The sequence below is a fragment of the Protopterus annectens genome, chromosome 1.part1, assembly GCF_019279795.1.
Source record: "Protopterus annectens isolate FY-2018-M chromosome 1.part1, PAN1.0, whole genome shotgun sequence".
NCBI classification, from domain to species: Eukaryota; Metazoa; Chordata; order Ceratodontiformes; family Protopteridae; genus Protopterus; species Protopterus annectens.
The window spans coordinates 1,175,868,118-1,175,893,621 of NC_056726.1; the positions used below are offsets into that span (position 1 = coordinate 1,175,868,118).

Sequence of the window (25,504 nt, forward strand, 5' to 3'; positions counted from 1 at the left end):
AATACAGAGAATGGGGAAGAAGATGGGGCAGTGGGGAGGGGCTGACAGAGGAACATGGGACAATGAGCAAAAAAGCCAATTATCCCTCACTCCACACACTCAGGATTGTGAGGTTTGTAAAAATTCTCAGAGGTTTACAGAAATGGGGTGTTTTAAAAAAATATATCAGAAATAACATTGCCTTATGTCATTCCTTTGGATGTCTCAGGATTTTCAAAAGGAGATTACCTGGGCACCCACCCTTTTTAATAATGAAGATTTAGAATATAGATTTTACAATCTCACTATTCAAATAATGAATGGCATAACTAATTCTCAGCCTTCCTGGGCTGATAAATGAACATCCTAATTCTGAATTTAAAAGACTCCAAATTAACAGAACTGCTGACCTTGTATGTAGTGAATTGTATCAATAAGGGAACATGTTTATGGGCTATCATAAAAACAGGGAGTGTAATTTCTTGGTGAGCGAAACAATGGCCACTGTCCTATCATAAATAGAGAAGAAGAAATATTGCCTATATTGACGACACTTAGGCAATGGGCAAACTGTACATTATTACCCTGACTGAAGAACGAGCGTTCTCCAGCAGGGAATTAATGTACAAGTAATGCCCAGTGAAAAACAAGTCCACTGCTTCACGGCAGCTTATCATGCCATCATGGAGCTTGGACTGAGGAAATGGAATGGCTGCCATTTTTGCTGTTTATTGAGTGTAAAATATAAAAAAGGAAGACATTAACAAAAAAGGTATGTGTGTGTCTGTGTATGTTTACGTCTGTGTGTGAGTGTATGCAGCTATGCGTGCATGTCAGTGAAAGTGAGAGTGAATGAGCCATTATTTTACACTCACTAAACAGCACTTTTGCTGTTTAGCAAGTGTAAAATAAAAAAAAAGAGAAAAAAAAGAAAATAGAGTGTATGAGTGTATGTCAGTAAGAGAGAGAGAGAGAGAGAGTGATCGATTTTGTGTGTGTGTGTGTGTGTGTGTGTGTGTGTGTGTGTGTGTGTGTGTGTGTGTGTGTGTGTGTGTGTGTTTCTGTATGCATGTGTGTGTAAATGGGTGCATGAAAGCAGAGAGACTCTGTGTGTGTGTGTGTGTGTGTGTGTGTGTGTGTGTGTGTGTGTGTGTGTGTGTGTGTGTGTGTGTGTGTGTGTGTGCGTGCGAGAGACAGAGAGTGAGATTGAGTGTGTATGAAAGCAGCTGGAGACTGTGCTGAGAGACTGAGAAAGAAGGTGAGACAGATCTTCTGTGAGTGAGTGAGTGTATGAAAGCAGAGGAAACAACAGCCCTGGGCAGGCATTAATTAAGCAATAACCCACGCCTGGGTGTGGGTAATGCTGGATTTACCCACGGTTGGTGTGGTTTGGTCATGAGGCCGAAGCCGGAGTGGCCAAACAAAGACAACCGTGGGTAAATCCAGCATAACCCACACCCAGAAGTGGGTTATTGCTATTATACAATGATATTATTTAAGAAAAAAAATACTTACTTTTCTTAAATAATGGCATTGTATAATGCCTCCGTGCTGCCCTTCCGCAGCTGTCTGGTATTCTGCGGCAGTTCTGATGTACTGCACATGCATATGCTTACGCAGTACATCAGAGCTATTTGTGGAAGCAATGGAGAAAGTAAGATCTCCTTTCCTTTTTAGAAAGTGTCTCGCTATGTTAAAGGAGTTTAACATAGCAAGACAACTTTAAATAAAACAACAGAGATCTTCCTTTCTCCATTGCTTTTTTTAAAGCTGTCTCACTATGTTAAACCCATTTAACATAGCAAGACAGCTTTAAAAAAAGCAAATGAGAAAGGAAGATCTCCGCTGCATTTTTTAAAGCTGTCTCGCTATGTTAAACTCCTTTAACATAGTGAGACACTTTCTAAAAAGTAACGGAGATCTTGCATACTCCGTTGCTGTAACAAAAAAAAAAAAAGGCATACTAATGGAAAAAGTCCAGGCGACTGGACCTTTATCCATTAGTATAAGTCTGATTTACAACATGCATGCTGACCAATCAGCATGCACATTTTGGAATATTAATGGGGGGGGTCATTGTATAATTACACATTAACACACACCCTGTCGTACATTATTGCTTGCTTAAAATTAACGTGATGAGCTGTAGTCAGGCTTGCTAGCAGTACCACTCCAAGGGCTAACAAATGTGAAGCAATACTTTCAGGGTTAAATACTGATAAAACTTGATGAAATCATAGTCTTCCATTACTTAACTATGTATTTATTTATTTGTTATTTATTTAACATTTGTTAACAGGGATAGTCCGACTGGGTGAAAAATTCCATTTTCAATGTAGGCATGGAGAGAAACACTCCACAGACAATTTTACAATATTTAGAGAAGAAAAACAAAGTTATAAAGATCTTAAGAATTATGTACATCATACGAGGAAATGTATTATCAACATCATAAGAACTATAAGCATCAATGATACATTACAAAATTCAGTAAAGAATTAAATTAAATTAAATTAAGTTAGATTATATTATTATAGAGATTAACTGATGCAATTTGTAAAGCTCTGATATCTGTTTAATCTTGTCAGAATTCATTAAAGCCTAGCATCTGTTACAGAGTTAAATCCCCTCCGATGATGTACAGAATTATTCACAGGGCAGTATGTAGCTTCACAGTGATCCATCATCAAAGTTCATCAACCTTGACAGATGAGGATTTCCTGCCTAGTGATCAGCAGATTATAATGGCTGCACTTCACATGGCTGATACTGCTCAACTAGTACCATTCAAACCCTTCAAACCCTTCAAAGCAGGGGTGTGGAATTTTGTCATCTTTGTTTCTCAAAGTCTGCTTTAATATTTCTGTTTGTTAACTGGGATAAGACTGAATTTAGTAATGTCTTTTACATTCCACATAAAAAGGGTACATAGTAATAGCTGCATCCATAGAGTGATGTTTCCTCTAGATGAGTGCTGCATCTGATTTGATGTGACACCAGCTGTTGGTCCAAGCTGCAGTAAGAAGACTTACTGCATGGCATCCAAAACAGCTCATGAAACACAAAGACTTTCCTGTGAGGTGATCTAGGGAACCCTCCATAGCCAATGTAGAGGCCAGACAGGAGAATAATCTGAGCAAAGATAACTTCAAATCGTATTGTAATACTGCCAACGCCTCTCAACTGTTCAGATTTTCACAGAATGCCCACATTTCTGCCTCTTATTTTTGCTCTGTTTCTCATAAAATATGTGGTTTTCTGGCAAGTCATTGAGGATTGAAGTCAATAAAGACAGAAAATTGAGTTTCAGACTTTAGATCCATCAAAAATATGGTAACACAGGATATTTTATTCTAGCTACTTTCTAAGTTTATAAGCTCAGTGTTTAAAATTTGTCCCTATTTTTGGACCATTGCTCCCCCACCACTATGTTTGGCTTTGTCCAGATATTGTGTGCTGAGAGACTGAGAGGTATGCTACCAACTTGTCAAATTTCTTAAGACTCACTTGGTTAAGAATTAGATGGTTAACTTAAATCATAAAAAACTGCATATGCACCACAGAGCAAACAAAAAAAAGGAAGAAAGACAGATTGACTCATACTTCTGTTAAACAAGGCCAGCCAGATAAATAACATTTCCTGAATTTATTCAGATGAAATTAAAGACATTGTAAATTCCATTCGACTATACCCACTGTCCCATTAGACTCTACCAGTGAGGCTAATGTTTGAACCTGTTCTGTGAAGCCTCAGTAGAACTCAATACTCTTTACTTAGCATCTGTGTAGTTTATTTTTCTTTTGTTGTATAACCGATTGATTGTGTGATTCCACCAGGATGGCTTGTCTTTTCAGTTTGTCTTATTCTTAATACAAGTGGGCACAGCCTGCTCTATACAGCTGTCAGTATGGCTGTGCAGAAATTTTGTATATAGCTCAGTGTATTCTGTGGTGTTTACTAGGTAATTTAGCCAATGTGTTGCTTAGTAGAGAGAGGTTAGCCTTGGAATAGTTACTAAATGTTTTTGGTTTTGCTGGATCCATGGATTTAATTTTTATTTCAAGTAATACTGCCTTATGTTCAGATCTGATGAGTGAAGATATTATATTGGGTGAGGAAGATTAGCTCGCCCTGTTCATGAGTACAAGGTCAAGGATGTTTGTACCCCTAGTAGTGGAATGGACCAACTGTTCAAGGATGCTGGTATTAACAAAATGTAGGAATCACTGGGCATGTGCAGTAGAAGTGGTGCAGGATTCCCAGTCTATAGAGGGGTAGTTGAGATCCCATGAATATCATATTGGGTTGAATGGTTAGGCACTCTGATACACCAAGATAAGTAGTATGGGTTTTCAGGGACATGAAGGGGGACCTATATGTTGCAAGGATATTGTACGGCACCCAGTTTATGGTAAGTTGCACAAGTATGAGTTCTAGTGGGTCATATGCTTTAACCAGTCTGGATGTGAGATTAGTCTTAATATAGACTAACATTCCCCCACCATTAGTTCCCTCCAGTGCAATATCTGGTCTAATGGTGTGAAAGGCATTATAACCTTGGATTACTGTGATAATCTTAGTGAATTTAAACCGTGTCTCAGTTACTACACAGATGGATATGGTCTCCAGGGAGATGAAGGCTTGCAGGGAGTGGAGTTTCTTGTTAAAACTTCTAGCGTTGAGCATTACTACCTTCAGTTATTCCTTCATAGGTTCAGTTAAGTCAGTAGGTTTTCAGTGCTACAATGCCTCAGAATACCCATCTCAACCAGACCGGCCACAGAGAGAGTCTGGAAGTACATACCCTTGGCCACTGATCTACTAGTTAGGAGTAAGGGAAACTTAAATATTGAACAAGTCAATAAGACAAGCAACTTGATGAGCAACACTCAGCTATGAGCAAACTAGATGCTCTAGTTAGCTAAAAAAAATCTGTCTTGACAGTAATGCCACATGAGTGCAGCCCACAGACCAGAACAAAGACACTTAGAATAACAGCCACAATAAGCCTTCAACCAGCAATTCCCAACTTAGAAGGGTGTAAGCTATCTCTTCTGCCACAAGAGTGTAGACCCCAAACCTTCCTTATGTAAGATGACTAGTTTGAAGCCCATTGAAACTAATACATTTAGAATAACAGTTTCAATTTAATAAGGCTACTAACAAGCAGTAATAAATGCAGCAGATTAACTGCAACTGAACACTTTTAAGAACATGCAGCAAAATTCAAATTAAAATAATAAACTAGGAAGAAGCACAGATACAGTAAAAACAGCTGAATAAAGTGCATTTTTTACGTAAGTGGGAAAGGAAGAAAGGAAAGATAATTCAAGTTTAAGAGACTATGGTGGTGGGCCTTCCCACCTGATCTCTCAGTACTCAGCAGAATGAGTTGCTGAAATTGACTGGGAGGAGTGTCCAAATAGCAGGTGCAGGTAGCTCTAAAGCCACCAAGTTTAACAGTACAACACCAGTAAGGGGTGTGGCTGGGATAAATCAAATGCAGAGATCAGCAATAGTGTGGCAGAAAACAACAAGTCAAACAAGCACTCCAGTTAAATGAGGAATGTTATTTCTCAGCTCCTCCCACTAATTAGCTGAATGTTATTCACTGTCTCCAAGGGAATTCTTTTCTAACGTTTCTAACTGATCCTAGCCAAGACCTCTTAAAACTCCAAAAGAACAAAAACTTAAAAACAAATAAAAGCAATATAACAAAAAGGTAAAAAGTAGAAGTAACCAAACCTTAAATGAAAAACTTCAAAATCAAATGCAGACAGAGATAAGCAACAGTCAGGCAGAGAACAGCAAGCCAAACAAGCACTATAGCTAAAAACATTCTGCTGAGGAGTTTTAAATTTGAAAGTGTAATGTCACCGCAATGACTTGGATTATGCAAGCTGACTGAACTCTTTTTGATGGCTTTACCCCTTTTCTACACTTGCTGTGTAACTGTCAAGTTAGTATATGTAATTTATGGGTATGTTGGCGTGTTGTGTTTTTTAGGATTTTTGAATCACTGTTTTCGATCTTTATGAAGACTGTTGAGTTGAGTAAGTGTACTCACTGACTCATAGGTAATCTGGTTGAGAACAACGGTCTTCAACAGCATCCAAGTATGGCTATTGGTGTGAGGCTTCCCAATCTCTTACAAATGGATCCTCATTGGTTTGGGAAGCAAATAGAAATAACTGTGACCATTTGTTTATCCCTGTTAATTACAGAACAAACTAACCCTGACAAACAAGGGATGTACTGAAAAATATTAGGATTACATGCAAAAAGTGTACCATTACACACTGTAAACAACTGTTTCTCACACACGGTATAGCCAATATTCCCTCTAAAATGATAATGTAGTCAGGGATATTGGAACCTGAGTCAGTAATTCTCTATACTTTAACCACTGTGTATCAGGTTAAAAGAAATGATCATCCATCTTTTTGCAGCTGTAATACAACCATTTATTGAGCACAATGCCCTATTTTGACTATACTTTCTAGACATACTAATGTCTGAAAGGCCCCAGAGATTCATAATCAAAAACAGTGTGGGTGTCCACTCTCTGAACTACTGTGAAGGCATAAAATACTCTCCATATACTTAATTTTTGTATAGGCTCTTGGAGTGTTAGCAATGCCTCATGCTATACATCCTTAGGGAACCCATCTTCTTTGATCTCATAAGACATATCCAGTCAAATTGCTATACTGATAACAGAACCAGAGATTTAAATGTCCACTTGTACATAAATAAAATAGGCTGGATAGATAAATTTATTATTCAAAGACCCTCCTCCAAAAACCGATTTTTTTTTTACTTTGCAAGATAAACAAAGTGACACCCTAGCCCCCTTCAAATAGGTTTCCTCTGCAATATAAACAAAATGATACCCTAACATCCCTCAGAATAAACTTGAATGGTTGTATGGGCTCCCATAAATTTACTATGGAACTGACTCATTTTTTCTCTTCCCCACATCTAACCATTGGCTGTCACCAGCTCCTCTACTCATTTACCTGGTTTACCAGACCTGCCTTACCCTCCCCTATTCTTATCCCTACCCTTGTCTGGGGATGGTGATTAGCTAGGGGTCACTGGTGCAATATCACACTGTAGTCAGGCAGAGCTGGATCCAACACTAGATGACCTAGGCAGTCATCTAGGGCCCACTGGCTGGGGGGCTGCCACAATGTTTAATTAAACACAATTAAAAAAATGTAATTATATTTCCTCACATTACATCCATAAAAGTTCTTCTTTTAATAACATCTATGCATGGCAGCATATGTCACAGTGCATAACTCACAAATTAAAACAAAGATATGTTAGGGTTGCCACCATTTCAAATGCCCAAAGTTGGATATTTTTTGTAGAATTGTCAGATTTTACAAGGCAAAACATACCCACGACCAGTACAAAGGACAGAACTTAACTTTTTTGCCAAAATAAAAGCTTATTATTGTAGCATTTGAATTGATTATTCTGTTTCATATAACATTTAGGTGTTTCAGATACAAAATAACTGTTTTATGCAACTATTAAAGAAAATATTGGAAATATTTTTGTCCTAAAATCTCAGGACATTTTCCATTTTTTCAATTTTTTTGCAGGACACAACTGCCAAAAGAGGGACTGTCCCTCGCAAAGTGGGACAGGTGGTAACCCAAAGATATGTGTGTGTGTGTGTGTGTGTGTGTGTGTGTGTGTGTGTGTGTGTGTAAAACATCCCAATTAGAGGTGGCAGGTTAGTTAATTTGCTTGTTCAGACTCAAACCTTGTACCTCAGTTAAAGGAGTCAAGAGCCTGGATCCTCTACACATACTACCACAGGCATGCATTTTCAATGAATTGTGAGCTTCAGTGCATTTTCAAAGAACTGTGAGCTTCAGTGCACTTTCAAGAAATGGTGAGCTTCAATCCAAGAGAAGGTTACTGTTGTTCATGCTGTTTGTTTTCAATGTGCAACTGATTTGATTAGCAATGGCTGTCAGCATTTGTGCTATAGAATTTAAAAGCTGAGTAGGTTGTGCAATAGGTAGCATATTTCCAATTAGTTTAGAAGGCTATGTGTTTGTTTTACTCCTACACCTTGTAGAAGGATTGCTGATACTGCAGTGTGTACTTTAAGAGGAGATGGAGTGCTTCACTCCTGAATGTGTCCTCCTTTGGATGTGAAACCTAGTAAATAGAACTTGTTGTTTTTTGCCAACCATTCCATATTGCAATACTAGCAGCTTATTATTTTATTAATGTAACATAGGCAATTTATTCTTCATGGGCAGCAGGCACTGAATTTGGAGATGAAACACTGAAATGTAAAGTTGCTTGCCAGCAACAATTTCATCATTAGTTACAGATCTCTTTAATGTGGAATTATTCAGATGACTATTATTTTTGCAAACATCGTGTATATGGATTGACACTGGTAGATTGTAATGGCAAACATTTGAGTGGCCTTTTATGGTTGACATGTAATGGAATGGGTAGTTTTGTCATTATTAGCTGATACAACTTGTTTCATTCCTTACTGGAGAACATGTAAAACACACCCTAACATGTGGTACTATAATATACAAGTATATCATTTAATACAATCAGGAAAGAGCTTGTATGCATTGTTCTAAAAATGTGTGCAAGGAGCCTATGTTTAGAAAACAGCCTGAACATAAACGTAATCTAAAATTGGCAGAGAAGTTTATTGTTGTTCATGTGAAGTCCATTTTCATTATGAGACTGCATTGTTTTGTTTGCTTTGCAAATGTCTATCAGTGTTTCTGCTATAAACTTTGAAATAAAAGTTTTAAATTAAATCCAAATATCTGTAATCATTGTAGTAGTAAACAAGAAAATAGTATGCACACTAACAGGTTTGAATGGTGTTTATAGTAACTAGGGAGAAATAGCCAAGTAATGAGACACTGGAATGTTGGGGGGGGGTCAATCCATTACCCTGCCTAGGGCCACATTTAACCATGACCTGGCTCTATTTTCAGGGAGTGTGCCTTAACTCCCTACTACCCATCGACAGTTTTGCATGATCTGCAGTCACTGTGTCTGTGAGATGTATGCTCATATCCACACATGTGTAAACTCTTGACAAAGTGTTATACCCATTTGCAGCAAGGAGCTCTGTAGGCTTTATTGCTGCTGTTGCATCACGTCTAGACAGCATCTCTTCCCCCCAGGATGACTGAACAAAATCAGCCTGTCTCTTACTCCTGTTATGCACATATTGTCCCTCCAGTACCCACGCTGTTCCTCAATCATGGTTCACTGGAGCTCTAGTAGGGACTTTATCCCTCTGTACTGCTGTATCCAGACTGACCTTTTAGTCCCTTGTGAAAAGGTGGGCTAAAACATGAGGTTACATATTGGCAAAGCATAAATGGCCCTGTGATCCAAATGCCTTGTATTTGCTATGGTTAAATGGGTGTACGGTCATGTTTTGAATTGTATTCATTGCAGCCTTCTGTTAGTGTGGAGTATGCTTATGCGAGTATATCTTTTTGTTGTTGTTTACTGCCTCACAATGTGATACGGGAAAAGTTACACTTACCCCTGCTTTTGGTTAACTGGAGCACAATGTTACCTCTGCTTTTGGTTAACTGGGGCACAGTGTTACCCCTGCTTTTGGTTAACTGGGGCACAATGTTACCCCTGCTTTTGGTTAACTGGGGCACAGTGTTACCCCTGCTTTTGGTTAACTGGGGCACAATGTTACCCCTGCTTTTGGTTAACTGGGGCACAATGTTACCCCTGCTTTTGGTTAACTGGGGCACAATGTTACCCCTGCTTTTGGTTAACTGTGGCACAATGTTACCCCTGCTTTTGGTTAACTGGGGCACAGTGTTACTAGTTTCCTCCCACTAATCACAAGTACTGTGATTGCTTTACGTCACATGCCTTGTGGCCAGTTCAGAAGCACGCCTGTATGTTTGCCTTTAATGCTCAGTTCTACTGTTAGTAAATCACAAATTTTGATGAACATATTCAATGTCTTTACAGTTTCCACTTGACATTGCACACGCTTTCAGTGGTCATTAATCCAGCTATGAGAGTCATGCTCTAGTTTTAATCTTCTAGAGCATTTTAATTTTCTTTTTAATTCTCTTGTGTTTCAGATTATTTTATCCTTACAAGTATCGAATCAGAATCACACACCCCAGAAGATACAACCAATGGTAAGGACAATTTCCATCTCTGACTTGCACAGACTCTCTCACACACACACACACACACACACACACACACACACACACACACACACACACACACACACACACACACACACACACACACACGGACAATAATCTTTTTCCTTTCTCTCTGTGATTTTCTGTAAGTATCTCTTAACAAATTGTGATGTTTATCAATCAATAACTTGACCAACTCATTCTTTTCCAAGTGTAGTCAAACATAATAGTGGTGTATGATGTTTTCCACTTAAACAGTCACACGTATCAAATTTACTGTATGCACTAAGTCCTTATAACCTCATTCAATCTTTTGTGAGGCTGATTCTACATTGTCAATCTATAATGCATGTCAAGAGTATGCCATCTGTAGTCTGGTGCCTTCCTTCTTTGAAGCTTTCACAGTGGTTATTTTTGTTCACTTCTGAATTTCACTCATAGTCTAGTCCATTTTTGTTCATTTTTCCATGATGTAATCCAGTTATACGTATAATAAAATAATATCAATTCTCTTATAAAATCATTCTTTGATTTTCCTACATGAGCTGATCCCCACTACTTCTGATTTTGAAGACAACACTAGCCAGAATCCCTCAGCTGTGCCTCGATATATAGATAAATAAATGTATTCTTCATTCTGCTTATATTCTTGTATCTCCTGATAACTGCCTCTACCAGCTTTCATGCTTTCTTCAGCCTCAGTATCAAAACTGGTGACGGTCACTAAAAACAATCGAAGAGCAAAATCTCAGGGTGTTAACTTTGTGTATGAACACTTTAAAGCAATTATTTCTAAAATAACCCCCGTTCCTGCATTTCTTTTTACAATGTTACGACCATTTTTTTTACTCACCAAATCATACATTGGTTTCCTTTTCTGCATGAAATAAATTACACAGGTCCACTTAACTAATGTGTAACTTGGTTATTTTCCTGCACTTCAAGTTAAGTTTGCAATTAGGAGCCTGGAAGGGTTAGTACTGATTTCTAGTGGCAGCTGATGGTAATCTAGCCTTACAATGTGCTGTAAATAAACTGGAAACTTTGATTGGCCAGGTGTCATTTTACTGTATTACCAGAGATCTAGGACTATTGAATGAAAGTTCAATAGTCCAAATCCACAATAATCGAACGCACTTTAACGAAAGCGCTTTTACTGAAAAAGTGCTTTTGTTAAAGTGCATTTGAAAAATAAAAACAAAAAAACAATAAATCTTCTTTTATGCATGGGGGCAAGCCCCCCTACACCCCCCAGACCCCCCCTACTTTTATATTCTCACTCTGAGGTCGCACTACACCGGGGAAAAGGGAATTCTCACTTAAACGCACCATAATGTGACCGGCACAACCAGCGTACTTAACCGAAAGTGCTGCTTCGGTGAATAGCACTTTCAATTATGTATGTTCGGTAATTTCTGCTTCGGCAGAAAGTGCCATCGGGGATCTGTAGAGATCCCATTACTGGTTGTTTTGAGCCTCTATAAAGGCATCACATTTGCACAAAGCTCAGCTCCATGCAAGTTGATTTAGAAGTGCCCTGGATAAACAACTAGAAATTGAATGTTTCCTGTACAACTGCTTCTTAAATTTCTTAAATCCGTTTGCACTCTGAGCGGCTAGTTTGCACACTGAGAGGTCACTTTGCATTCTGACTCCTTTATGCTTGAAAACAGGCAGTTTTTAGCAGACTCAATAGTATCTTCACTCCAACTGAAACAAAGCAAATCACTTGTGAACTTCTTTTGTACAATATCTCTCTGTAGAATAAACAACTAGGATCCACAGCCATGGACGTGTACTGACCTGCTAACTCCGCAGCTAGCCTGGTGGACATGGGCATCTTGATGGTATGCAGCAATTGCCTCATGTTCACTGGATACCACCTAATCCTCAAACACATGAATAAGGTACACCAGAAATGTAATTACACAGTGTCAATGAAGGCAAGGCTCTCACCTACAAGTACTGGAACTAGCAATAGGTAGAAAGAAGCACACGCACGTCACCCATATCACAAAGATGTATACATGCTGACTTTTTTAAATGTAATCTTCATGAACCACAAAGACCCACCAGATATTGCACACACACACACACACACACACACACACACACACACACACACACACACACACACACACACACACACACACACACACACATGAATGAAAACGTCTTCAGCAAACTCAAGAGCACTCCATGAAACAACACCTGACAAGACACATATTACCACAACCCATGGTGACATCCTCTAAGGTCATAACTTGTACCACTACACAACCCAGTATTCTGGTCATAGGAGACTCACTAGTGAGATAGACACAACTCATGGTGAGCTGTCTGTCAGGGGCTAGGATCAGTCACAGCACTTATACACTCAGGCCACTTAAATTTAACTGTGTCCACATGTTAGACCTTAATACTCTGGAATTAGAATAAGGTTGAAGTATATTTTTGGAGGTGGGTATTTCTCAAAATTATAAATTAAGTTATGAGCTGTAACAAGATTTGCATAGTTCGGGAAGTTAGGAAGTTCCAGCCAGTTATATTTTTTAATGCTGTGCAATGATATTTTTTAGGGTAGTATTTGCAGCAAATTTTATTTAGTTTGTTGTAACATGTATTAAGTTTAGTTTTGAGGGTGTTGCTAAGATTTGTAAGCATTGTAACTGCATATAGAAGGGATTGGAATAGGTAGGTTGTAGCACCTGATTTTCTTGAAGCATCAGCAAGAAAACCTTTGGCTCTGTAAAGAAAACCTAGTTTCATGTTTTTTTTCCTGACACAGGTGTTGATCATAGGTTCATAGGTTAGTACTATGCTATCGGCCCTAGGGCTTACACAAGCCTAGCCATAACAATTCCCTGGATATTTCTTCCCACAATATTTACTTCCCTGGACTCCTGTCTAGCAGGGTGACTGACGAGATCTGCGGGATGAATTTCCTATCTCCAATCCAATCATCAAGGTTCCTTTTGAAGAGGGCCAAGGGGTCGCTCTGCTTGTCATGTATGGGCAATCTATTCCAGAGTATGGGTAGTCTCTGGGTCAGGAACCTATCCCTCCAGCATGTTTTGTTCATTATGATGACAAGGTTTAGATCCCTAGAGCATGAGGCTCTGAGGGATTGGGATTTCTTTAAGTGGAGCATGTCCAACAGCTCAGCATTTGACATGGCCTTGTATGTTAAGCAGAGATCGCCTCTGAGTAGACGATATGTGACAGAGTATAGCTGGAGGTTTTTTAGGCAGTCCGCATGGGGCATCATATTTTATTTTATCATCTATCAGGATTCCTAGAAGTATAGTTTGTGAGACAGTTTTAATTTTGGAATTGTTAGATGAAAGAATATGGAATGTTTGCTTGTTTGTTAGCTGTAAATGGTTTTGGGGTGCACAGCATTAATTTTATCTTTTTGGGGTTAAGGAGTAGGTCGCAGTCATGTGGCCAGGATTCTATAGCTAGGAGAAATTCTTGAGTAATATCCTGGAGGGTATTAAGGTTTGGAGCAGAACAGATGACTGTCACATCATCTGCATATTGAAGTAATGTCACTTGCTTGGTGGAGGTGTAGAGTTTATTAATAAAGATATTAAAAAGGAAATGACCAAAAATAGAGCCTTCAGGAATGCAAACTCTGGTAGGGATTCAGAGTCATTTTCTTGCTATTCAGCAGCTTGTTGCCTGTTTTATAAGTAGCTATGAAACCCTTTGAGAGATGTGGTACTTAGACCCAGGGAAGCAAGCTCAGTCAGATGTTTTTGATGAGATGCTATTTCAAAATCTTTTGAAAGACTGAGGAATAAGACAGGACCTAGGTTACTTTCATTACAACTTAGATTAGTTGTCTTGGTGAAACTGAGAAAGGCAGTTGTAGTACTTTGGTTAGAAGGAAAGCTGTGTTCGGTTGGAAAAAATAACTTACAGTCAGCGAGGAGTTTGCAGGACCGGGACTATATACATTTTCCAGTATTTTAGTGGTGATAGTATGTCAGTAGGTCTGAAACTAGACAGGTCTGTTGTGTTGCACCTTTATGCAAAGGTTTTATAATTGATTTTTTTCCCAGATAACTAAGACATAGTGTTCTATTATGAATCTGTTAATTAGTATGGAAAGCTATAGTATCAGCAGCTATTTTTAGATATTCAGTTGGGAGATTGTCAACAGCCAAGGTTGTGGGTTTGAGGTTTTGTAAGTATTTTTGGTAGATGTAATTGGAACAGGGTGAAGTATAAAACACAGTGAACTGTTATGGTGGACCTCTGGAATAGTGGGGGGGGGGTTATGTTTTGCAATTGATAATATGGAGTTCATTAGGTATGAGTTGAACTGTGCTTCTATATCACCTTTGAGGAGGTGAGGTTGGCAGTTTGACCAGGATGGAGTAACTTCTTTATAGAAAACCAGAAATGTTTAGCATTTTTTGTGTGTGTTTTGGAAGGTTGATAAATATAAGTTTTTTTTATAACTGAAAGGTTTCTGAGTGATCTAAAACTTGGTTAGTTTGGAGTTTGTTTTTTTACCATATTTTCCAAACTATATCCCTCTGAGTTAGTAGTTGCCTGGATTTCATTTGATAGCCATGGAGTTGGGTTACACCTCTTTTTGCATTGAGCTGTGCATGATTGCGTATTACATCGATAAAATGAGAAACTGCTTCATCTAGAGGTAGGATATTAAGGAGGTTCCACTACTGAGCTAAAGTTTTCTTGATTAAACTTGGTTAGATTCTGAACTTATTTATAGGTCGTGAGTCTGAGGATATTATGGTGTTTTCTTACTACATAAGTTGGTAGTTGATCACTGAGACTGGTAAGGTTCCTGAAAGGTCTATGGTGCTTGTTTGATTTATGAGAATTCAGTCCAGTGTGGAATCTCTGTGGTGGTGGAGTTATTTTTCATTTGTATGAAACCACATCATTTTAAAGAGAGCAAGCGTGAGTTATTTTGCAGTCTATGTTTAAGTCACCAATGAGGATGGTTTCCTGGGGTATACCATCATTTAACAAGTATAGAATTTCTTCAGCAGTGGATGCATTTTGACCTAGATGGTTATATGAGCCTGTATTTCATATACATTTTCTGCTATTGACTTTAAGTCAAGAGATTATAATTTCAGGATTTTGAAAGTTGGGGGTGGGTGTTGGAGGTACATAGAGACTTCAAGGGAGTTTTTAGATATCATTGTTTTTTCACCTCATCATATGCTTTCCTGTTTAGTCTAATCACTTAAATCCCCAGAAAAGTAGTTCATTATCTTGTATTTCTAGTTTTAACCAGTTTTCTTTTGCAATTGCTATGTCTGGGGAGTAGAATGCTAAGAGAGCATGGAGATCCTAAACTTTATCACATATACTTTGGAAGTTGATGCTAAGTAGAAGTACTGAGTTTGTACCTTTTATAATAGGATGTATGACCGGTGGAGGAGGTAGAGTGGTAGGAACTGGTGTATTTGTTGGGTTGTTATGCCTGGGTTTATATGTATATTACCACTAAGTTTAATCCTGGTGGTGATGCTTTGAGGAAGGTGGACATATATTACTTTGTTTTTTCATAGTTGTATTTGTATGTGTTTGTTGCCATGAAAGGGCATAGTTAAGAAGATTTGAAGAGGGTGTGAGGTAGTATAAGATGAACTACATTATGTGTTTGTGGGTGAGTTGAGTGTGGCAATGTGATTTACGTAGCATGTTGACCGCATTAGTAAGATTAGGAGTAGTATTTCTGCTATGTGTAGACATAAAATTTTGTATAGAGGGGTAGGGTGGGTTGCTTGTGATGTTTAGTTTTGTGTAATTTAAGTGGAGTATTTAAAAGTGGAGGTAAGTATGTAGTAGTAGTAGATAGTGTGAGGATGAGGAGGATTGGAAGTAGATAGTTATAGTAGCAATAGTAAAGATAGTTTGTCAATATTTCTGAAGTAATTCTGCTCAAAATAGAGTTTGGTTGAATGAAGGCGGTATGAAGGCCATGAGTAAGTGGTGATGGAAGGGGAAGATAATTGGTAGAATGACTGGATGGAGAGAAAGGATGGGTGAAGTTGAATGCTTGCTGTTTGATTTGAAAGAGACAGAGATACAGGATGGATGGAGTTAGATAGGAATAAGTGTAGATGTAGTGGGGTGGGTGGGAAATGGGGGGTGTAGTAGGTGAACAGAGTAAGGCTCTAGCAGAGTGAGGTCAAATGGAGCAGGTCTCCATGCCCAGTCTGTCATGCTATTATCCAAACAAAAAATCAGTGGACATAACTAGTATGACAGAGGTATGATTGTTTAAAAATAGAAACAGACACACTATAAGGCAGTATTGAAGGCTCATTTAATAGTAGGATAATTGATTGGTTTGCTTAGAATATGGACAAAACAACTGGCTTCCTATATAAAGATAGCAGAAAATACTTACAGACTACTTGTTAGATTTTATAATTTAAAAAGCTGTGTTAGAAGTTTTGGTAGGTTTTTAGTTTTCCCTTTTAGGAAGAGTTTGGTTACTAGTCTGCTTTTTAGCTTTTTTGCATACTGTAGCAGTCTGCGTAGAAGTTGTGGGAAAAGTAGGTAGGGGCAAGGCTTTGATGTCCTCTAGCAGTGTGCACAGATTAACAGTGATTAAAAATGATTTGGCAAAAAGCTTTTTAGTACCTACTGTCCAAATTAAGAAAGAAGTAATGCTGTTGTCTACTTAGTGAACTGATAAGACAGTGACAAACACTAGTTTAGAGTTTAATTCAAAATGCACAAAATATAGTGAGGTACAATACAGAGAATGGGGAAGAAGATGGGGCAGTGGGGAGGGGCTGACAGAGGAACATGGGACAATGAGCAAAAAAGCCAATTATCCCTCACTCCACACACTCAGGATTGTGAGGTTTGTAAAAATTCTCAGAGGTTTACAGAAATGGGGTGTTTTAAAAAAAAATATGAGAAATAACATTGCCTTATGTCATTCCTTTGTATGTCTCAGGATTTTCAAAAGGAGATTACCTGGGCACCCACCCTTTTTAATAATGAAGATTTAGAATATAGATTTTACAATCTCACCATTCAAATAATGAATGGCATAACTAATTCTCAGCCTTCCTGGGCTGATAAATGAACATCCTAATTCTGAATTTAAAAGACTCCAAATTAACAGAACTGCTGACCTTGTAATGTAGTGAATTGTATCAATAAGGGAACATGTTTATGGGCTATCATAAAAACAGGGAGTGTAATTTCTTGGTGAGCGAAACAATGGCCACTGTCCTATCATAAATAGAGAAGAAGAAATATTGCCTATATTGACGACACTTAGGCAATGGGCAAACTGTACATTATTACCCTGACTGAAGAACGAGCGTTCTCCAGCAGGGAATTAATGTACAAGTAATGCCCAGTGAAAAACAAGTCCACTGCTTCACGGCAGCTTATCATGCCATCATGGAGCTTGGACTGAGGAAATGGAATGGCTGCCATTTTTGCTGTTTATTGAGTGTAAAATATAAAAAAGGAAGACATTAACAAAAAAGGTATGTGTGTGTCTGTGTATGTTTACGTCTGTGTGTGAGTGTATGCAGCTATGCGTGCATGTCAGTGAAAGTGAGAGTGAATGAGCCATTATTTTACACTCACTAAACAGCACTTTTGCTGTTTAGCAAGTATAAAATAAAAAAAAGAGAAAAAAAAGAAAATAGAGTGTATGAGTGTATGTCAGTAAGAGAGAGAGAGAGAGAGAGAGTGATCGATTTTGTGTGTGTGTGTGTGTGTGTGTGTGTGTGTGTGTGTGTGTGTGTGTGTGTGTGTGTCTGTGTGTGTGTGCGTGTTTCTGTCTGAATGTGTGTGTAAATGGGTGCATGAAAGCAGTGAGACTGTGTGTGTGTGTGTGTGTGTGTGTGTGTGTGTGTGTGTGTGTGTGTGTGTGTGTGTGTGTGTGTGTGTGTGTGTGTGTGCGTGTGTGTGCGAGAGACAGAGAGTGAGATTGAGTGTGTATGAAAGCAGCTGGAGACTGTGCTGAGAGACTGAGAAAGAAGGTGAGACAGATCTTCTATGAGTGAGTGAGTGTATGAAAGTATAGGAAACAACAGCCCTCGGCAGGCATTAATTAAGCAATAACCCATGCCTGGGTGTGGGTAATGCTGGATTTACCCACAGTTGGTGTGGTTTGGTCACGAGGCCGAAGCCGGAGTGGCCAAACAAAGACAACCGTGGGTAAATCCAGCATAACCCACACCCAGAAGTGGGTTATTGCTGTTATACAATGATATTATTTAAGAAAAAAAATACTTACGTTTCTTAAATAATGGCATTGTATAATGCCTCCGTGCTGCCCTTCCGCAGCTGTCTGGTATTCTGCGGCAGTTCTCATGTACTGCACATGCATATGCTTACGCAGTACATCAGAGCTATTTGTGGAAGCAATGGAGAAAGTAAGATCTCCTTTCCTTTTTAGAAAGTGTCTCGCTATGTTAAAGGAGTTTAACATAGCAAGACAACTTTAAATAAAACAACAGAGATCTTCCTTTCTCTGTTGATTTTTTTTAAAGCTGTCTCACTATGTTAAACTCCTTTAACATAGCGAGACACTTTCTAAAAAGTAACGGAGATCTTGCGTACTCCGTTGCTGTAACAAAAAAAAAAAAAAAAAGGCATACTAATGGAAAAAGTCCAGGCGACTGGACCTTTTTCCATTAGTATAAGTCTGATTTACAACATGCATGCTGACCAATCAGCATGCACATTTTGGAATATTAATGGGGGGGGGGTCATTTTATAATTACACATTGACACACACCCTGTCGTACATTATTGCTTGCTTAAAATTAACGTGGTGAGCTGTAATCAGGCTTGCTAGCAGTACCACTCCAAGGGCTAACAAATGTAAAGCAATACTTTCAGGGTTAAATACTGATAAAACTTGATGAAATCATAGTCTTCCATTACTTAACTATGTATTTATTTATTTGTTATTTATTTAACATTTGTTAACAGGGATAGTCCGACTGGGTGAAAAAGCCCATTTTCAATGTAGGCATGGGGAGAAACACTCCACAGACAATTTTACAATATTTAGAGAAGAAAAACAAAGTTATAAAGATCTTAAGAATTATGTACATCATACGAGGAAATGTATTATCAACATCATAAGAACTATAAGCATCAATGATACATTACAAAATTCAGTAAAGAATTAAATTAAATTAAATTAAGTTAGATTATATTATTATAGAGATTAACTTGATGCAATTTGTAAAGCTCTGATATATGTTTAATCTTGTCAGAATTCATTAAAGCCTAGCATCTGTTACAGAGTTAAATCCCCTCTGATGATGTACAGAATTATTCACAGGGCAGTATGTAGCTTCACAGTGATCCATCATCAAAGTTCATCAACCTTGACAGATGAGGATTTCCTGCCTAGTGATCAGCAGATTATAATGGCTGCACTTCACCTGGCTGATACTGCTCGACTAGTACCATTCAATCCCTTCAAACCCTTCAAAGCAGGGGTGTGGAATTTTGTCATCTTTGTTTCTCAAAGTCTGCTTTAATATTTCTGTTTGTTAACTGGGATAAGACTGAATTTAGTAATGTCTTTTACATTCCACATAAAAAGGGTACATAGTAATAGCTGCATCCATAGAGTGATGTTTCCTCTAGATGAGTGCTGCATCTGATTTGATGTGACACCAGCTGTTGGTCCAAGCCGCAGTAAGAAGACTTACTGCATGGCATCCAAAACAGCTCATGAAACACAAAGACTTTCCTGTGAGGTGATCTAGGGAACCCTCCATAGCCAATGTAGAGGCCAGACAGGAGAATAATCTGAGCAAAGATAACTTCAAATCGTATTGTAATACTGCCAACACCTCTCAACTGTTCAGATTTTCACAGAATGCCCACATTTCTGCCTCTTATTTTTGTTCTGTTTCTCATAAAATATGTGGTTTTCTGGCAAGTCATTGAGGATTGAAGTCAATAAAGACAGAAAATTGTGTTTCACACTTTAGATCCATCAAAAAATATGGTAACACAGGATATTTTATTCTAGCCACTTTCTACGTTTATAAGCTCAGTGTTTAAAATTTGTTCCTATTTTTGGACTATTGCTCCCCCACCACTATTTTTGGCTTTGTCCAGATATTGTGTGCTGAGAGATTGAGAGGTATGCTACCAACTTGTCAAATTTCTTAAGACTCACATGGTTAAGAATTAGATGGTTAACTTAAATCATAAAAAAACTGCATATGCATCATAGAGCAAACAAAAAAAGGAAGAAAGACAGATTGACTCATACTTCTGTTAAACAAGGCCAGCCAGGTAAATAACATTTCCTGAATTTATTCAGATGAAATTAAAGACATTGTAAATTCCATTCGACTACACCCACTGTCCCATTAGACTCTGTCAGTGAAGCTAATGTTTGAACCTGTTCTGTGAAGCCTCAGTAGAACTCAATAGTCTTTGCTTAGCCTCTGTGTAGCTTTTTCTTTTTCTGTATAACTGATTGATTGTGTGATTCCACCAGGATGGCTTGTCTTTTGAGTTTGTCTTATGCTTAGTACAAGTGGGCACAGTCTGCTCTATACAGCTGTCAGTATGGCTGTGCAGAGATTTTGTATATAGCTCAGTGTATTCTGTTGTGTTTACGAGGTAATTTAGCCAATGTGTTGCTTAGTAGAGAGAGGTTAGCCTTGGAATAGTTACTAAAAGTTTTTGGTTTTGCTGGATCCATGGATTTAATTTTTATTTCAAGTAATACTGCCTTATGTTCAGATCTGATGAGTGACGGTATTATATTGGGTAAGGAAGATTAGCTCACCCTCTTCATGAGTACAAGGTCAAGGATGTTTGTACCCCTAGTAGTGGAATGGACCAACTGTTCAAGGATGCTGGTATTAACGAAATTTAGGAATCACCGGGCATGTGCATTAGAAGTGGTGCAGGATTCCCAGTCTATAGAGGGGTAGTTGAGATCCCATGAATATCATATTGGGTTGAATGGTTAGGCACTCTGATACACCAAGATAAGTAGTATGGGTTTTCTGGGACATGAAGGGGGACCTATATGTTGCAAGGATGTTGTACGGCACCCAGTTTATGGTAAGTTGCACATGTATGAGTTCTAGTGGGTCATATGCTTTAACCAGTCTGGATGTGAGATTAGTCTTAATATAGACTAACATTCCCCCACCATTAGTTCCCTCCTGTGCAATATCTGGTCTAATGGTGTGAAAGGCATTATAACCTTGGATTACTGTGATAATCTCAGTGACTTTAAACCGTGTCTCAGTTACTACACAGATGTCTATGGTCTCCAGGGAGATGAAGGCTTGCAGGGAGTGGAGTTTCTTGTTAAAACTTCTAGCACTGAGCAGTACTACCTTCAGTTATTCCTTCATAGGTTCAGTTAAGTCAGTAGGTTTTCAGTGCTACAATGCCTCAGAATGTCCATCTCAACCAGACTGGCCACAGAGAGAGTCAGGAAGTACATACCCTTGGCCACTGATCTACTAGGGAGGAGTGAGGGAAACTTAAATATTGAACAAGTCAATAAGACAAGCAACTTGATGAGCAACATTCAGCTATGAGCAAACTAGATGCTCTAGTTAGCTAAAAAAAAATCTGTCTAGACAGTAATGCCACATGAGTGCAGCCCACAGACCAGAACAAAGACACTTAGAATAACAGCAACACTAAGCCTTCAACCAGCAATTCCTAACTTAGAAGGGTGTAAGCTATCTCTTCTGCCACAAGAGTGTAGACCCCAAACCTTCCTTATGTATGATAACTAGTTTGAAGCCCGTTGAAACTAATACACTTAGAATAACAGTTTCAATTTAATAAGGCTACTAACAAGAAATAATAAATGCAGCAGATTAACTGCAACTGAACACTTTTAAGAACATGCAGCAAAATTCAAATTAAAATAATAAACTAGGAAGAAGCACAGATACAGTAAAAACAGCTGAATAAAGTGCATTTTTTACGTAAGTGGGAAGGGAAGAAATGAAAGATAATTCAAGTTTAAGAGACTATGGTGCTGGGTCTTCCCATCTGATCTCTCAGTACTCAGTAGAATGAGTTGCTGAAACTGACTGGGAGGAGTGTCCAAATAGTAGGTGCAGGTAGCTCTAAAGCCACCAAGTTTAACAGTACAACACCAGTAAGGGGTGTGGCTGGGATAAATCAAATGCAGAGATCAGCAATAGTGTGGCAGAAAACAACAAGTCAAACAAGCATGCCAGATAAATGAGGAATGTTATTTCTCAGTTCCTCCCACTAATTAGCTGAATGTTATTCACTGTCTCCAAGGGAATTCTTTTCTAACGTTTCTAACTGATTCTAGCCAAGACCTCTTAAAACTCCAAAAGAACAAAAACTTAAAAACAAATAAAAGCAATATAACAAAAAGGTAAAAAGTAGAAGTAACCAAACCTTAAATGAAAAACTTCAAAATCAAATGCAGACAGAGATAAGCAACAGTCAGGCAGAGAACAGCAAGCCAAACAAGCACTATAGCTAAAAACATTCTGCTGAGGAGTTTTAAATTTGAAAGTGTAATGTCACCGCAATGACTTGGATTATGCAAGCTGACTGAACTCTTTTTGATGGCTTTACCCCTTTTCTACACATGCTGTGTAACTTTCAAGTTAGTATATGTAATTTATGGGTATGTTGGCGTGTTGTGCTTTTTAGGATTTTTGAATCACTGTTTTCGATCTTTATGAAGACTGTTGAGTTGAATAAGTGTACTCACTGACTCATAGGTAATCTGATTCAGAACAACTGTCTTCAACAGCATCCATCCAAGTACGGCTATTGGTGTGAGGCTTCCCAGTCTCTTACAAATGGATCCTCATTGGTTTGGGAAGCAAATAGAAATAACTGTGACCATTTGTTTATCCCTGTTAATTACAGAACAAACTAACCCTGACAAACAAGGGATGTACTGAAAAATATTAGGATTACATGCAAAAAGTGTACCATTACACACTGTAAACAACTGTTTCTCACACACGGTATAGCCAATATTCTCTCTAAAATGATAATGTAGTCAGGGATATTGGAATCTGAGTCAGTAATTCTCTATACTTTAACCACTGTGTATCAGGTTAAAATAAATGATCATCCACCTTTTTGCAGCTGTAATACAACCATTTATTGAGCACAATGCCCTATTTTGACTATACTTTCTAGACATACTAATGTCTGAAAGGCCCCAGAGATTCATAATCAAAAACAGTGTGGGTGTCCACTCTCTGAACTACTGCGAAGGCATAAAATACTCTCCATATACTTAATTTTTGTATAGGCTCTTGGAGTGTTAGCAATGCCTCATGCTATACATCCTTAGGAAACCCATCTTCTTTGATCTCATAAGACATATCCAGTCAAATTGCTATACTGATAACAGAACCAGAGATTTAAATGTCCACTTGTACATAAATAAAATAGGCTGGATAGATAAATTTATTATTCAAAGACCCTCCCCCAAAAACAGATTTTTTTTTTACTTTGCAAGATAAACAAAGTGACACCCTAGCCCCCTTCAAATAGGTTTCCTCTGCAATATAAACAAAATGATACCCTAACATCCCTCAGAATAAACTTGAATGGTTGTATGGGCTCTCATAAATTTACTATGGAACTGACTCATTTTTTCTCTTCCCCACATCTAACCATTGGCTGTCACCAGCTCCTCTACTCATTTACCTGGTTTACCAGACCTGCCTTACCCTCCCCTATTCTTATCCCTACCCTTGTCTGGGGATGGTGATTAGCTAGGGGTCACTGGTGCAATATCACACTGTAGTCAGGCAGAGCTGGATCCAACATTAGACGACCTAGGCAGTCATCTAGGGCCCACTGGCTGGGTGGTTGCCACAATGCTTAATTAAACACAATTAAAAAATGTAATTATATTTCCTCACATTACATCCATAAAAGTTCTTTTAATGACATCTGTGCATGGCAGCATATGTCACAGTGCATAACTCACAAATTAAAACAAAGATATGTTAGGGTTGCCACCTTTTCAAATGCCCAAAGTTGGATTTTCTTGTAGAAATGTCAGATTTTACAAGGCAAAACATACCCATGGCCAGTAAAAAGGAAAGAACTTAACTTTTTTGCCAAAATAAACGCTTATTATTGTAGCATTTGAATTGGTTATTCTGTTTCATATAACATTTAGTTGTTTCAGATACAAAATAACTGTTTTATGCAACTATTAAAGAAAATATTGGAAATATTTTTGTCCTAAAATCTCAGGACATTTTCCATTTTTTCAATTTTTTTGCAGGACACAACTGCCAAAAGAGGGACTGTCCCTCGTAAAGTGGGACAGGTGGTAACCCAAAGATGTGTGTGTGTGTGTGTGTGTGTGTGTGTGTGTAAAACATCCCAATTAGAGGTGGCCGGTTAGTTAATTTGCTTGTTCAGACTCAAACCTTGTACCTCAGTTAAAGGAGTCAAGAGCCTGGATCCTCTACACATACTACCACAGGCATGCATTTTCAATGAATTGTGAGCTTCTGTGCATTTTCAAAGAACTGTGAGCTTCAGTGCACTTTCAAGAAATGGTGAGCTTCAATCCAAGAGAAGGTTACTGTTGTTCATGCTGTTTGTTTTCAATGTGCAACTGATTTGATTAGCAATGGCTGTCAGCATTTGTGCTATAGAATTTAAAAGCTGCACTGGTTGTGCAATAGGTAGCATATTTCCAATTAGTTTAGAAGGCTATGTGTTTGTTTTACTCCTACACCTTGTAGAAGGATTGCTGATACTGCAGTGTGTACTTTAAGAGGTGATGGAGTGCTTCACTCCTGAATGTGTCCTCCTTTGGATGTGAAACCTAGTAAATAGAACCTGTTGTTTGTTGTCAACCATTCTGTACAGCAATACTAGCAGCTTATCATTTTTTTAATGTAACAGGCAATTTATTCTTCATGGGCAACAGGCACTGAATTTGGAGATGAAACACTGAAATGTAAAGTTGTTTGCCAGCAGCAATTTCATCATTAGTTACAGATCTCTTTAATGTGGAATTATTCAGATGACTATTATTTTTGCCGACATCGTGTATATGGATTGACACTGGTAGATTGTAATGACAAACATTTGAGTGGCCTTTTATGGTTGACATGTAATGGAATGAGTAGGTTTGTCATTATTAGCTGATACATCTTGTTTCATTCCTTACTGGAGAGCATGTAAAACACACCCTAACATGTGGTACTATATTATACAAGTATATAATTTAATACAATCAGGAAAGTGCTTGTATGCATTGTTCTAAAAATGTGTGCAAGGAGCCTATGTTTAGAAAACAGCCTGAACATAAACATAATCT

At 38.2% G+C, this 25,504-nt stretch overlaps 1 protein-coding gene across 1 annotated transcript in view; it reads left to right on the forward strand.

Annotated features, from left to right (window-relative positions):
* The window catches only part of LOC122815847 (deleted in malignant brain tumors 1 protein-like), a 254,412-nt gene that overhangs the window by 30,104 nt on the left and 198,804 nt on the right, over positions 1-25,504 (forward strand). The window contains exon 3 of the mRNA XM_044088663.1: positions 10,105-10,164. Coding sequence (XP_043944598.1) covers positions 10,105-10,164 — 60 coding nt within the window. The remainder of the gene's footprint in view (positions 1-10,104; positions 10,165-25,504) is intronic.